The sequence below is a fragment of the Hypomesus transpacificus genome, chromosome 19, assembly GCF_021917145.1.
Source record: "Hypomesus transpacificus isolate Combined female chromosome 19, fHypTra1, whole genome shotgun sequence".
Lineage (NCBI taxonomy): Eukaryota > Metazoa > Chordata > Actinopteri > Osmeriformes > Osmeridae > Hypomesus > Hypomesus transpacificus.
In genome coordinates this window covers 1,346,975-1,362,648 of record NC_061078.1, presented here as the reverse complement: position 1 = coordinate 1,362,648, position 15,674 = coordinate 1,346,975, and the positions used below count along the sequence as shown (strand labels likewise).

The window sequence follows — 15,674 nt, the reverse complement described above, 5'->3', positions numbered from 1 at the left end:
TTTATTCCGAAAAGCTACAAATATACATTTTATTTATTCAGCAAATATCAATGTTCTTCTCGTAGATGACAAGTGCAGAACATTTTACACCATCGACAGCATGTAGTCTAAAAGTCGAAACTTTCACATTTTGTACAAACAATAATCCTCACCATGGAAACCCCCTCAGGAATCCTGACACTAACAGAAAACAGGACTCGGGTGGAGCACAGGTGCGGAACATAGGTGGTCCCTGTAGCAAACACAAAATGTAGTCGTGGTAACTTTAATCATCAGAGTAACTCTGCAGTTTAACTAATGCAGACTGGCCTCTGTCGTGTTTCCTGGAAGAAGGCGACCAAAAATCAGTAACCAGATACTTCACCGTTGAGATTGAATCAAACAAAAATGCCATTCTAAGATTTCTCTCTCTCTCTCTCTCTCTCTCTCTCTCTCTCTCTCTCTCTCGCTCTCTCTCGCTCTCTCTCTCTCTCTCTCTCTCTCTCTCTCTCTCTCGCTCTTTCTCGCTCTCTCTCTCTCTCTCGCTCTCTCTCTCTCTCTCTCTCTCTCTCTCTCTCTCTCTCGCTCGCTCTCTCTCTCTCTCTCACACAAGCACGCACACACACTCAAACAAACACAAACACACACACGCACACTCAACAGAAAACACACAGCCTGAACTCTCCGAGTGGTAACAAGTTAGGCTGAGGGGTGGCAGCTGGTTCCCTCTAGGTGTAGTAGATGATCTCTGGTATCTGGCCATCCTCCACTGAAGTGCCATTGTTATTCCCAGGAGAGCTGAAGAAGAAAAACGTTGTCTTGGTCCCCGTCGAAGACTCATGGGTGACTTTTTTTAACCCCTTCGTCCCATAGTGAGAGTCTGGACCCTGAGATACAGCAGACAGACAGTTTAGTTCCAAGTCTTTTATTGTCAGATGCACAGAACAACACAGTCAGACTGTGACTGTGCACTGAAATTCTTAGGACAAGACAACACAAAGTAACCGGGCATAACATAACATATAAGTACTCTGAGGTTAGAGAGGTGTGGCTCTCTCAATACTTCAAGACATCCACACACACTTTCTTTGTTTCACACACACACAGTTAGGAAGGTAGTGTTCCAGACAGTGATACTGCAGGTGTGTTTTGTGGTGAAGCCGTCGGGCAAGCTTACCTTTAAGGTTGCGCAAGCAGTGTAGCTCACGTTAGGTAAGATCTCCAGAGGCTGTTTGAACATGACCCTGAACGTGTTGGCTGAGCCGTCACAGCTGAAGCCTGTGTCGTTCTGTCCCAGCGTCTGGCTGTTGTCACTGTCCATGATCTACAGGAACAGGAGGCGGATTTAGCATGTTCTGTGCGTCTTCCCCTTGACACAGTGGGGGGGGGGGAAAGTCTTCAACTTCCCAATGAATCCACTAACCTGTATGTTGACCTGATAGTCTGTGGGGCCATGTATGGATCCATACAGTCCCAACCCAACCACGTATATTCTTCTATTTACATTGAATCTACAGAGCAAAACCGAGAGAATGTTAATCAAAGTATTTCTCCTGCTAACAACACAACCTTTTCAGGTGTCCTTAGTCCTCTATGGTGTCCAGGTAGGCAGTCTCACCTGATTCTGTCACTGGTGCCACTGTACCCCCAGCGACTCTCAACCTGCTGGAACCTATTAATGCTGCCCTCCTTGCCCCTCAGACAGCTGCGAGACCTGTCTATGTAGTCTACCCGCGGTTTGGGGTTTACTGTAAAGTGTAAAAACAGATTTACCACCTCCCGATCGAACAATATCCCAGACTGGGCAGGCCCTGTTGCACAAGAGAGAATATCAAACTGGTTTCTATGGTTATGTTTTTTGACACATGACACAAATAATCACAATAATATATATTTGGAAATGTTCATGAATGTTCATATGGATGAATTGAACGGATGAATGTTGCGATGGATGATGTTCATTTTCCCAAAGCAGGAAGGTAGACAGCCCACCTGCAGCAAATTCCTCCACAGTCATGAGAGGGAAGCGGATGAGTGTGAGAGCTTTCCCCAGAACTTTCTGCTTGTTCTCCGAAGTCAGGGTTAGCTGTTGTCTGTAACACTCGGCTTCAGCCCAGCGCACCACCGCCCCAAACAGACGGTTCTCTCGAATCCCTAGAGTGTCTCTTGCCAGAACTGCACACAGGGTATCTGCACACACACACACACACACACACATCAGATCCACTTTGATCCAAGAGCCCTGAAGATTAAAACTGTTATTGTGATTAAGAACATTAGTCAACTGTCAGTTTGAGGGCTAAATACGGGTGTTGCCGTACCAAGGTCGATATCAGTGAAGCCCTCTGCGTTTATAGCGTCCGCTGTGCTCTTGTCTATGGTGTCCAGACACAGACTGGCCAGCTGGGGCTCATCAAATAACCGGGCCTGGGAACAGAACAAGGTAGGCCTCATGACTGCATGACAGCTAGGCGTCTACGCACACCACAAGACTGGAAACTGTCTCACTGGGAACTTCCAGTGGGGAAAGGACTTGATGAATACATTCCAAACATGTTTCAGCAAAGGAAATGTCACAAAACACTTTGAGGAATGACTTTGAGAATACAATAGTCTGCTACCCATGCCAGCTCTGCAAGTGTTTATGGCTTCTAACCCAGTACATGTTATGACTCATGCTCCACTTCTACTGCTCTTGAATAGTGCCCGACATGATTGATTCAGTGCAGGTCTGGACCGGGACTGAAAAACAGCCCGGGACTTTGAAACGCAGAACTGCCCACGACCGTGTATTATTATAATTATATATTAGATTTTTTGCATTTTGCCGGGGCCGTTTGACCGGCCGTTCGGGAAATCTCCTGAATCTCCCGCCGGCCAGTCCGACCCTGGTTCAGTGTCTGTACCTGAGACAGCAGCATGAAGGCAGTCCGACCCTGGTTCAGTGTCTGTACCTGAGTGAGCAGCATTAAGGCAGTCCTACCCTGGTTCAGTGTCTGTACCTGAGTGAGCAGCATTAAGGCAGTCCTACCCTGGTTCAGTGTCTGTACCTGAGTGAGCAACATGAAGGCGTTGTCAGCACGCAGGTGTTTGGTGAGGAAGTCCACACAATGAGCCTCCAGGGCTGGGACAGCGTACTTCTTAGCTGTGTACAGAGTCGTCATCACAGTCTCCGGACCAATGTGGACCTCGTCAGAGTACAGGAACCTGGATGAGGATGGACACACCCAGGGAACAATGAGGCCAATCAGAACAAGTTAAATACGTTCAAATGGAAATGACTAAAACCGTGTATATATACACAGTGTATACATTTGGAAATCGTTTTTTACAGACTGAGAATGACACAAATGTATCATGTTGTTAGAAAAGGTCGTCATCGTTCTGGGCCACTGACAAACTTAAAGAGATCATTATCATTCAGTTTGTTTACCTTAGCAGAGCGAGGAAGGCAGCAGGTTCAACATCGGGTAACTCTATTTCAGCTGAGGTTGTTGCCATACCACCGTTGAACATTGCGTCGAATACAGCACTACCTGCAGCTAGAACGAATTTGTGGGCTGGTATCCTCTGTGCTTGTCTAGCTTTCCCTACAATAAACCTAACGTCACTTAGTAGTTCATTGTTGAAAAGAAACGCGAAGCGCTCTTTCAGCGAGCTCTTTGTGGCCTGCCAGTTGTACATAGGCTCCCGGTGTAGGCCCACAGACGGGGGACAAATCGGTGCCGCTGCGACGGCGACCGGTGCATTCGACACCGCTGCGACGTTCCTGCCCGCTCCAGAACGAGCGAAATTGGATGCCTGTCCTTCATAATTTGATGCGGGTCCGTCACCACCACCTCCTGTTGCCATTGTGTTGTTACGGTTATGTAGCGGAAATATTATTACGTCGATACTGTCCAACGTCTATACTGTCAATTGGTCATATTTACGGTCTATTAACATGTTTTACCAGGAGAACGGACCATCACTTTGTCTTGTTGTTTACTTGCTCTGCGCAATCCAGAAATGACGTACACTTCCGTGGTTGACGCGTCTTCCTGTGTTGCAAAAGATAGACCTATTTTTACGCTCACATGGTGTATGTATTAGAAACACCCACTAGAAGGCAATATTTCATCCATCAGTTAAGCACACAATTATCAGCTGCCCCACAGGAAATTGCATTACTAACATAAAATGTCGGCGGACGGGGAGATTGTAATATGATAAACTAGTCTTTCAACATTCACCAATTCTGTTATTTCATTTGCGTGCAATATGGCAGTTTAACATAACATAACCTTTTTTGTTTTGAAGCTAAGACATTATTGCACTGTGGTCATATTCCGCCATGTCGAACCCGCCATTGTCATACACAACTAATTTACAGCTACAGCCTTTTCCGTGTTGTCGACAGCGGGATTGTAGCTGTGTGTGCGTGCGTGTGTCACAGCGTGCACGAATGAAGTGCCTGCATGTGTTGTACGTCAAAGACGATGCTGTAATAGGCTAGTGCTTTTAGTTCTTTAGTTTGAATGCTGTGCAATTCAAAACATTATTGTCTAGTAGTGAAAAGAAACATCTTTAGAGTTTCTAAACGTAAAAGCAGTTGGCAATGAATGCGTCGGCTGGGACAGGAGTGTTTGTCTTGTCCTTGATGTCCATACCCGTCTCCTATTTATTCAATTTCCTTGTCTTCAATAGCGGGTGAGTGAGAGACAATTGATGATTTGTTTGTTATCAATGCTTTATGTATCTTGTTGCCTTGTCAATTAGAATGGATTGAGGTTGGATATAAAAAAAATGGCAAAGTGCGTTTGCGTATTTCTAACTAAACTGTTAAACTTTCAGCATCGAGGCAGTATTTTATGCTGGATCTACAACCCTTCTCATACTTGCGATATCAGCGTACTTTTTAATAAAGAAGAAAGCACTTAAAGACCCGTTATTTTACGGTAATAAAAATGATTTATTATCAATAATTTAAATAGACCATCTCATTTGATGTCTTCAATATGAATAGTCTGGTCCCCAGTGTTTGCTGCTCACGCCTTCCTGAGTGTGATGAACCTGATCATAGCGCTGGAGCAGGATGGCATCATCGACGACTTCATGACCTACTATCTCCAGAAGGCAAGTATCTAGGCTACCTGAGGAAGACTGTACTGTGAGTGAGTGCACACACTAAGAGATCGTATCAGAAAATACGAGCTTTATCGTCTTTAACAAATGTATTATTATTTCTAGGGTCTGAAGAATGTTTATGTGTGACTGTATCTCTCTGCTGTCCAGGCAGATCCCTACATCAACACTGCGCATGGTCACATGACCTCATACTGGGATGGCAGTGTCCACTATCTCATGTACCTTCTGATAGTGGCAGCAATAACATGGGGGTACGTGCTCCTTCTCTACTGTCCTGTGTCACCCCAACAACTCCTGTTAGTCCTATACATGGTCACCACCTTGCCTGACTACTGATACTGGTCGAAAGTTGGCAACAATGACTACATTTACATTTAATCATTTAGCAGACGCTCTTATCCAGATAGACTTACAGTAAGCACAGGAACATTCCCCCGAGGCAAGTAGGGTGAAGTGCCTTGCCCAAGGACACAACGTCATTTGGCACAGCCGGGAATCGAACCAGTAACCTTCTGATTAACAGCCCAATTCCCACCTGACTCCCTGGACTAAGGAAGCTAACCTAACGTCCGTCCCAGATGGTTTGAGAGTCTGTCTAGCGAGCAAGACACCTTCTCAGTCTGGAAGGCATGTTATCGTACTCAGGAGTGCCATGTTTTTCCAGGGCCAGCTACAGAGCTATCGGACTGTACTGGATGGGCTCATTCCTCATCCATGCCATTGTCTTAAATACAGGGAATGCTATAGGTAAGCACAGAAATAATAATGGATTGTTCAAAGCAGATTACTTTTCTGAGTAAATACATGACACATGTTTGTCATGTGACAATAAGGCACTTAGTGTCAGGCAAAAGTTTTGATGAAACCATATTTGGGTTCAGACAAAGCAGATAACAGTATAATGTGCTATTTCGCACCATTGAAGTTGATACGGCAACATTTTCCAATACTAAATCCGTTCCTTATGAGTTCATTTCTATGGTCAACCAGACAGATATCTTTACCTGCCACAACACACCTACTCTCTGTTATGAAACAGAGCTAAGGTACAGATTAGTTCTGCTCCACCTGCAGGGAAGTATGGGATCCAGATGAGCCCTCTGTTCCTCGTCCACATGCTCTACATCCTGGTGTCTGTGTGGGCCTGCTTCCGCATCATCAGACAGCCCTGCACCATGGAGGCCCTGCCAATGGTGAGAGCCCAACATTTCTGGCCCTTGTGACTAATTGTGGCGGTATACCTACATTGGCCGGGTTTCCCGATTCGTTAAGAAGCTCTCAACGCTCAGAGCTTCTTAGGAGAGTTCTAAGAACGCTCTAGAACGCTCTTAGAATGCTCCTAAGAAGCTCTTAGCGTTAAGAGCTTCTTAACAAATCTGGGAAACCCGGCCAGTTACATTAACATTTAATCATTAAGCAGACGCTCTTATCCAGAGCGACATACAGTAAGTACAGGGACATTCCCCTGATGGAAGTAGGGTGAAGTGCATTGCCCAAGGACACAACGTAAGTTGGCACAGCCGAGAATCTAACCGGAAACCTTCTGATTAATAGCCCTAACCGCTCAGCCATGTGACCCCCTATACCTATCAGTACAGGAACCCACCACTGGTAAAACTGTCCACCACAGCCGACATCAGGCAGCAAAGGTACAACTGCCTTGTTGTTCTCTCGTCAGAGTGTCCAGGAAGCCCAGAAGAAGAATCTGCTCCAGAGACCTTTGGACTTCCTGCTCGCCCTCTGCCTCATCCCCGCCACCATGTTCTGTGTCTTCCGAGGCCTGGTGAGCATGCCTCTCGGTGTGAGTGCAGATGATGCAGTGTAAGGACACAGCTCACGAAGCCGTGTGTCCTAGGTGGCGTTGGACTGTCCGTCTGAATGGTGTCAGGAATACAGCCAGCTCTATGAGCCCTACCTTAAAGATCCCTCTGCCTACTCTAAAATACAGGTAAACAAAAACACGTTTCTATAGGAACTCGAGTGCAGTAACCCTGTGAGTAACTGTGAGTAATGGTTGTGTCTGTGTGGCAGATGCTGGTGAGTATGCTATACTCCGGGCCCTACTATGTGCTCTGTCTCTATGGGCTGCTGGTGCCAGGCTGCCACTGGATGACCGACCTCACCCTGGTGCACTCAGGAGCCATTGCCCAGGTGAGGGGGAAAGGAGAGACTATGTGGCAGGATGGATGTGAACCATTTGACCCACTCTCTGTATACCATCATTGAAAAAGAGTATCTTGAGTTGCCCTGAATGTTGTCTTCAGTGGAACCAGACAAAGAGGAGGAGGCATTAGGGTTCACCACGTGTGTGCTGTGGGAGATGAGCCCTTTGAGAAAGATGGTAGCACTCATCAAGGTTAAAATGGAATACAGATGCCAGACAGCACTCTGACCACAGCTATTAATACCTGCTGTCTATGAGTTGTTCTAAATAACAAGGGTTGAGAGGGTAACCCTTATCACGGCCAACCTCCCAGAGTAGAAATGACTTACACACTGCAGCACTTTCTTTCAAGGTACCGTATTATCATCACTTAAAAGGTTCTGCTTTCCCATGTATTTGGCCTCCCGTGCCCTTCTGAGAAAGTAGGTCATGGTTGTGCAGCTCTCCCAGAAAAAGACAAACTGTTGTTAGTTTAGTTAAGGAGAGATCCTTTAGGAATCTCTTTGGTTCCACACAGCATCTCGTGACATCCAGGGATGCCTGTGAAAGCTGGGCCAGAGTCTGGCTCACTGCATTCTGATCTCTGCCGAGCCGAGTGGTTCCTTCTGCTTGGAGTCCAGTTCCCAGCAGGATGACGACAGACCAGGAGGAATGGTGGCATTCTCTGAATGCCGGGCGACTGGCCAGGCTACAAATAGACAAACACAGTTCGGTGTTGCTATGAGACAGACTCGTACGTCTTTTTCGACATCCCTTCACCGTTGAGGACGTCAGATAGGAGAGTGAGTGTCCTCTAGCGGCAGAGATGGAGGTTTGTTTCCTCCTTAAAGGCAGGGTAGGAAAGTTGCGCGAAGCAAGCTATTTTAGCTTATTTTTGACACGATTCAAACCAAAATATCCCACCTCCTCCCTTCAAAGCCACACCCGCAAAACTACAGTAACGAGTATTGAGTGGAGGGGCAGAGTGCGCCCAGGTAGGTAGGTAGACAAACAGGTTGCACGTCCAATCAATAGTCAGGTTACCCCTTAATGATTGATCGTGTTTGTTACAGTATTGCGATGCCCACAGATGTCGGAATTATTTCATATTACCGTCAAACTTTTAGATATATTGTTTGTTTGTTTATTCGCATTTAAACAATGATTAAAACAATATAAAGATACAAAAGAAGAGAAAAAAACATGCAGGTGGGGCCAGAAACCTATTGGTTTTTCGTGGGCCCCACCCCAGAAACTTAACAGTCAATATTATACATTAATCAAACTAAACACAATTTTCCAAATGAAATTAGTCGAAACGTTACCATAAATTATCTACATGAATTTTAAGTTAATTACACGTGTGAAACAAAAGTGAAAAAAAAGAGAATCGTTGACATTTTACCAGAAAATATATTGGTTGCTATCAAGACGTGAAGTTACTTTTGGCAAATATGACAAAGTGCTTCTCAACAACATTGCCTACCCTGCCTTTAACTCCTTCCTGACCCACTCTCTGCTCTCAGGCTCAGTTCTCTCACATCGGAGCGTCTCTCCACACACGGACACCCTTCTCCTACAGAGTACCTGCTGACAGCCAGGCTGTGTTCCTGCTTGTGAACGTCCTGTATGCTCTGGTGCCCCAGGCCCTCTGCTACCGCTGTGTCACCAACCCTGCCTTCTTCTTCAGGGCCCCTCCTTTCAACAAGAAAAGTGAGTGAGAGAAAGAGAGAGAGAGAGAGAGAGGGGGAGAGAGGGAGAGAGGAGGGGGTGTGACTGAGTCAGTGATAGAGGGAAGTGAGTGAGACTACTTTGTTGGAGAATAGTAGACCAGATCTAAGGGGGCTTTGAATTGATAACATTACATTTACATTTATGCATTTAGTAGACGCTTTTATCCAAAGAGACTTCCAACCAATGTAGTTTATAAAATGGTCTTCAGTGAGGTCTTCTGACCTGAGTAGAGGACCAATTACAGTATACATGATATTGTTACGTAGAAGAAGATCCTACCAGAACTTTTTTTAAGGACTGATTAAGGTAGTGAGATATAGAGATTGTTTTTTTTTAGATATTTAAAATAGCTGATGTATACCACTTTCCCTGTGTTAAAACATTCCCTTTCTCCAAAACAAAACTGAATATGTTAGGTGACCAGACTGTTGCGTCTTGTGATATAAGTGCCTATAGATAAGAAATTGGATGTTTAGATAAATCTGTACAATCAGGTAATGTATTCAGTAATAGTTGCATTAAATGTGTATACTGTGCAAAGCCATAAATCAAGGTTTTTATGACTTTGTAGGGTGTTTAAGATGAGTAAAAAGAACACTGGGACTGCATTCCAATTACTTTATTCTGTAAAAGTTATCCATAAACAGCAAAACAGTTTACATTAAACTACAAACCTTGAAAATGTAAAATATGTTCAAATTACGTGCTTAACAAAGATTGAAAGGTAACAAAAATAAAATTGTATGGGGGTTACATATCACACAGTGCTTTAATCAACTATCAAAAAAATAAATACAATATCTTGTGAAGACTCATTTTATCATGAAAAGAGAAATGCAACTGTGAAACAGGAGATGTATGCGTGGAAGATGGAGGAAAGATCACTCAATGCTAGACTGCAAACTCAATATTAGACAGTCTGTATTCTGCAACACAGTCTGTATGTCGTGAGACAATCTGTATGCTGTAGAACAGGATTATTTTGTGTGTGTTATTCAGGTCTGTACAGCTAAAGTTGTGTGAATGTAAAATGAAACAACAGTTGGAACATGCCACACATGTAAAATACCTACCTATAAAATGGCTTTAAAATGTACAGTGAATCAATTCACAGTCACAGAAATCAGATGTATGCAGATACCTAGAGCCGTCCAGTAGAATAGTGCTGCTATATTCTACAGCAAAATGAAACTATATAGATAATATTTAGATACAAACACTTTATAGACATATCTACGTTGGACCATTCTTCTTTTCAGGTTACATAAAAGAGTAACATGTAGCGAATGATGTGGATCATGTTTGACAAACAGAAATTCCATTTGGAAACCCAACCCTTTTACCTTTTTTTCTCCAGAAAAGCAATCTCAAGCTACAATAAGAGGTATAAGCACACTGTTATAACCAACATATATCATAGCTCGCTAAAGAGCACACGCTGTATATTCATGGCAGTCTTATCAAACAACACTGTTAACTTACACCTGGTGACATGTCATCATTAGGATCAGTGGTGTAGGCGAGGGGGTCAGTATAAATATTGATTAATGGTTATCTTACACTGTGTTTAGATACTGTATGAGGTGGTTTCTGCAACACTAATCGGCGGACACTCTCATTGGCCCTAAGCCTCAGAGAGAGGCTCCGATAGAGCCAGGTTGACATGGCAGGTGAGTGAGCGGGCAGAGGCCGGAGTCGAGACGTGCGGTCAGGATGAAACCTATGGTGCTGTTAGTGGTGGAGGTGAATGACGGTCATGAAACCGAGGGGGCTAATGTAAGTTTCACCATTCTAATATCAAGGCTACAATGAATCACTTCCTGTCCCAAGTCGATGAATCCACACGGCCTAGTGTTCCTCTCTGAGCAACTGGTTCTGGAAGAGAATACACAACAAGAACCATGTGACCACGTGTGGTTAATGAGTCACACATGCCTCTCAAGCCTGTTTGAATAACCTGGTATGTCCTAGCAAGCCATAAACACTTATGAAACCACAGTTGTGTACAAGGATCCCCCTAGTGGACATATGTGGATACTGCACGGGGACAGTCGAGTGGGTGATTGGTCACCTTGCTGTCCGTGGTGTTCTGGATGATGTCGTTCTCAGGGTCTCCCGCCTCTGAGACACTCCTCTGGTCATCCTGCTTGCTGTCCTTCTCCAGGTCCTCCTCTCCGGACGAGATCCTCGACAGCTTCGATGACTTCTGGGACAAACACAGAAAAAGCAATGACAAACACCATGAGCCCACAGACAACCTCTTCATGTCCACCGTACTAATAGTCGTTTGCGTACCCAATATTGTTTATTCTACCTTTGAATGGCGACCCTGTATTGCACCTTGCAGTTCATGGTTTAAAAATCACACTGACATGAGTACAACACCTATGTGGTACTTGTGTAGGAAATAGACTACAGCAAACACTCCTCTATGAAAACTAACTAAAGCAGTGATAGGAGAGTATTAAAGCTGAATGATCCGTTGCAGCAATGCAGCCGTAGCAGCAGCAAGCGGAGCTACATTCCGGTGGATGTCCTGCATGTGTCTGCGTAATAGAGCCCCTGCAGTTGCTAGGCAACAGCGGTTGCTAAGCAAGGAGTGGGTAGCTGGGCTGTGGGTGACTTTTTCAACCTGCCTTCGATCTACAGTGCTTCGTCTACCCCACAAACCACCCCCCCCCCCCCCCCCCCCCCCCCCCCCCCTTACTACTGCTCTGCTCATGCTAGCACAGTTTGGGGCTCTGAAGCAGACCCGACACAGGGTCAGGTGCGACACCATCTCCCTTGTACACCACCCAGCACAGTGTCCTTCCATAACAGCCAGCATATGTACTATGGATACCCTGCATAAGAACAATAGGTGACAGTAGATTATTATTAGTATTAATGTGATTCTATGCCACCGACTCCCAGAAACCTAAAAACCAAAACGCCTTTACGAGGTCACCAAGAGAGGTGGTTGGCCACGGGCCTCACTGTCACCCAGTAGGTCCCCCCTCAGGGTGGAGTAACAGCCAGGCAGGTACCTTGGAAGAGGTCGTGTTTTTCCGTTTGGAAGCAGCCTTGTCTCCCTTCTCCTTGCCCTGGTCGTTCTCCTCCCCTATGGAGTCTCCCTCCTCTCCCTCACTGCTGCCGTCAGCCACGTTTCCCCCTTCTCCCTCTGTCTCAGAGGAGCTCTGCTGATGGGTGGCCTGTTTGGACACAAACACACTCCCTTATTGATTAGGAAACAGCCCGGTGCTCTGTGAAACGTGAGGTTGTAAGGATGGATCCAGGTTGACCTGATAGCCGGTGAACTTGACCCCAGGGTTGTTCTCGATCTCCCACAAGCCTTCGTTGAACCCTTTTCTCTTGTTGGATTTGCCGAATTTGTCTTTGTACTCCTTGTAGGGAAGGAGGTCTTTAGGCCCCAAAAATGCGCTGAGGAGGGAGAGAAACTGAGAAAATAAACATACATGTACTTCCGTGTTTCCCAAAAATTGATTGTTGAAAATGAATGTGAAATATTTGTTGTGGCTTTCAAACAGAGAAACCGTCCTGAGGCCTGAAGATGCGAGCGTGCTTACGTTTCATGAGTTCCAAAGAAAAATATTGGATATTTATTAGCAGGGGGCTTGACTGCTCCCTCTGGAAGTTCATCAATCTGAAAGAAAGAAATACAAACACAATCCTACTGGATCTCCCCAACAAAACCAAGTTGCCTGTCACATGTTTGAGTTAGCCTACAGTTGCTTAATTACTGCCATTTTAACAATTTAACAAGCCTGGCTGCACGAAACAATAGTTTTATTCAGAATAATTCTCATTCCAACGAGAGATTACCCGGTTATCTAGGGTCAAGTGCTCATCTAGCAATCACTATCCCAATAGACTAATGATGGGAGCAGGCTTTAAAGAGCAACCCTACAAGCTAATTATCTTACAGCAGTGCACCTTGTAGTAATTCTTTAAAGCCTTTGAAATCTAGTGTCTTCTGGAAATTAACTACAGCTACAAAGTATGAGGTGCGCTACCTACCGCGTGCGACTCTATTTCACCCTACAATTTCCTGGCGTACATGTTGTCGCTACGAAACAAATTTTTCTATTTACCATAGGATCTGACTTGGAGGTATGACTAAATGTAAAAGAGGACAGGAATATGTTCATGGCGTGTAAAGGTGTAACTGGTACGGCATGAAAGCAAGGTAAAACCGGGAGGTAAGCTCCATAGCATTCGTCCCAAAGCATCGGTGGTATTGTCTTAGGCAACCCCGCCTCCCTTCTTTTCAGCTCGGCTGCATCACATACTCACCCTCGCTGGCCAGTGTGGGTATCCTTTCATTTTTGCAAAAACCAAATCTCCAGCCTTGTACTCCCGCGGCCGTGGTCGAGCCATCTTTACCGTGAATATTCCAATGATACGATTATTTACTGGTGATTTTCGTCTTTCTCAACAGAGAGAATTATCGACCATCAATGTTTTGATATCAAGACTGCAGTTTACACGGAAATAAATAATTTAAGCGAGGAACAGGCCTGGTAAAGGTGCCTCTCCTCACTCGAACACAAAATGTGTGTATGTAGCCAGTATAGGTTACGGTTAAAAATCCTAAAGTGAAGCTGACCCTGTTTCTCCATGTGCTACTGATTAATAGCAAAATATAAGTCGCATTAACACTGCCAACATCGTCACTACGACAGCGGAGGTCTGGTGCGTCTGTAGTTTATAAAACCTATCCAATAATATAAATATTCATAGCCTACCTGTTTCAAACCTTTAAAATGTTATAGTTGTGGAAGCAAAATAAAAATAATAATGATAATTTACAAATGTATGTCAGGTTTTACTTTTTATTTTAACATGTTTGATAACGGAATCCCCTTTTTAGTTATACCAAAAATTGGGTTGGTAATTTTTTCTTGTCATCTTTGAATTACACATTGAACTGATAATATTTTTTTTTGGCTATAGCCCAGGAATGTTGATTAATAGTTTATAATTTTGTCAACAACAACGAAAAATTTATTGAAACCTATAGCCTACACAAAAATACAATATTAGTGAAAAGGAGTCTGTGAGAAGTTACTGGCCTTGTTTTCAAGGACATCCTATTCCACAGGCTATGGAAAGATTTGTGAATTTCAAGAGTTGTAGCGTATGATTATTTGTTAAAAATAAATCGACGCATCTTCCCGATTCCGGTAGGTGGCAGTGGGATCGTATGATATCATAACATGCGCTTTAATAATCATGTTTGTAACAGTTCACTAGTCTTCCTATAGATGGCAGCAGAGTGAGTACAAGTTTTGACTGCTTCACAGCGTTCTTCTCAGTTCTCTAGTTTCCCCCTATGATCAGGATAGCAGGATATGAGATCAGACAAAAACTGTAAATGATCAATTAGCAAACTTTCACCACTTTTACCCTCAGCCTATATATAAATCTGTCTGTCTGTCTAAATAGTAATTTGTCCTTTGAGTTTAATATTGCATTTGAAATATTTGTTATCTGAAACCAATATTTTGTACATTTGGTTTTCAGTGCATGGGTAGGGCCTACCATTTTTATTGTTGGGGTTTTTACAGTTGAAGACGCTGTTTGAAACTCTAAGTATTCCTCTTGTATTCCTCTTGCTGTGTGACAGTTGTTCATTGGTCCAAGCAGCCAGCTGAATGTGCAGTCTGTGGCTACCAGTGGTGCACTGTCAACTCCCATGATCCTAAACAGCCATAGTCATAACAATGCCTGCAACCAGCGCTTCTCAGCCACAAGCCCCTGGCTCACTCAATTTATAATACATTTCACAGTTTCACACTGTCCAGTGTTGGACCTTCAGGTGGCATTAATGTTAGATTGTGGAAAGGCCCTCTGACACCCGAGGAGAACACCTTCTACGGTCTCTCGCTCGTCCCCAACCTCAGGGATGAGGCGAGAGAGGACAGAGGCATGCAAACGTGGGCAATTTGGTTCGCGGCTGACACCCGGCGCTCTGAATAAACGATCTAAATGCTCGTTGGAGATTGTTTTGCCACTGCCGCCCCTCAGCAATGACACGAGGAGGGGGGGGAGGCGGGAGGGGGGAGGCGGGAGGCGGGAGGGGGGAGGGCACCCCCATAGCCCTGCGATGCCCAGCCAGGATCCATGTGAGGAAACGAGGCAGACAGCCAGTAAATAGTAGTTGCCATTGTGCCCCTCAGCGTCGGCAGGGGGGGGTGGAGGTTGACGTGACTGGATGGGGGGTGCTCCACATGATCTGCCAGGGCCTGACATGGCACCCAGACCCAGAGCTGTCACCCCCGCGGAAACATCACCCTCGCCTCCACAATTTGTGCACTTAACACTTCACTTGGCACATGACAGGTGCTTATTTCCCCGCTCTGGTCGCTGGGTTTGTTCCCCTCGTAGGGATGCTCAGTGCCCAGGGCACTCGGCATCTGGTATGGGTGTCCGAGCGCCATGCTGCTTGCGGCGCTGGGAGGGTGACTACGCCACTGATACGTTTCACATCCACTCCTGCTGCGTTCACAGACCACTAAACATGGCTACAGTGGACAGTGTATGTGGGTGTGTGTTGGTGTGTGTGTCGGCGTGTGTTGTGCGTTTGTGTTTTTGTTTGTGGAATGGCCTCACGGGCCAGCAGTTGACATGGAAACTGTTCATTTTGTAGACAAGTAAAGTACTCTGTCTTTTCCCAGTGAAATTCTATTAG

General features: G+C 45.0%; 3 protein-coding genes across 6 annotated transcripts; 1 reads left to right on the top strand and 2 right to left on the bottom strand.

The window, feature by feature from the left end:
- Positions 1-546: 546 nt before the first annotated feature.
- Positions 547-4,008, bottom strand: LOC124481834 (BTB/POZ domain-containing protein 1-like). 2 transcript variants are annotated; one of them, XM_047042087.1, is made up of 8 exons: positions 3,413-4,007; positions 3,030-3,186; positions 2,301-2,406; positions 1,972-2,169; positions 1,598-1,790; positions 1,403-1,490; positions 1,157-1,303; positions 547-866 (listed from the first exon to the last, which is right to left on the bottom strand). In XM_047042087.1, exons 1-8 carry the CDS (start codon positions 3,829-3,831, stop codon positions 708-710), a joined length of 1,467 nt encoding a protein of 488 aa, XP_046898043.1. In that variant the 5' UTR covers positions 3,832-4,007; the 3' UTR covers positions 547-707. The 2 variants fall into 2 exon arrangements, with proteins under 2 accessions (XP_046898043.1, XP_046898044.1); XM_047042088.1 differs by having other exon boundaries at positions 578-866; positions 1,598-1,727; positions 3,413-4,008.
- Positions 4,009-4,109: 101 nt separating this feature from the next.
- LOC124481835 (transmembrane 6 superfamily member 1-like) lies at positions 4,110-9,024 on the top strand. Of its 2 annotated transcripts, XM_047042089.1 has the most exons (10): positions 4,110-4,668; positions 4,813-4,916; positions 4,997-5,094; positions 5,254-5,357; positions 5,771-5,853; positions 6,181-6,299; positions 6,785-6,889; positions 6,962-7,054; positions 7,138-7,257; positions 8,776-9,024. In XM_047042089.1, exons 1-10 carry the CDS (start codon positions 4,577-4,579, stop codon positions 8,968-8,970), a joined length of 1,113 nt encoding a protein of 370 aa, XP_046898045.1. In that variant the 5' UTR covers positions 4,110-4,576; the 3' UTR covers positions 8,971-9,024. The 2 variants fall into 2 exon arrangements, with proteins under 2 accessions (XP_046898045.1, XP_046898046.1); XM_047042090.1 differs by lacking the exon at positions 4,813-4,916 and having other exon boundaries at positions 4,985-5,094; positions 5,258-5,357.
- A 1,147-nt stretch (positions 9,025-10,171) lies between these two features.
- hdgfl3 (HDGF like 3) lies at positions 10,172-13,696 on the bottom strand. 2 transcript variants are annotated; one of them, XM_047042091.1, is made up of 6 exons: positions 13,277-13,696; positions 12,550-12,626; positions 12,265-12,403; positions 12,010-12,174; positions 11,055-11,189; positions 10,172-10,858 (listed from the first exon to the last, which is right to left on the bottom strand). In XM_047042091.1, exons 1-6 carry the CDS (start codon positions 13,358-13,360, stop codon positions 10,832-10,834), a joined length of 627 nt encoding a protein of 208 aa, XP_046898047.1. In that variant the 5' UTR covers positions 13,361-13,696; the 3' UTR covers positions 10,172-10,831. The 2 variants fall into 2 exon arrangements, with proteins under 2 accessions (XP_046898047.1, XP_046898048.1); XM_047042092.1 differs by having other exon boundaries at positions 11,055-11,186.
- Between the last annotated feature and the right edge of the window lie 1,978 nt (positions 13,697-15,674).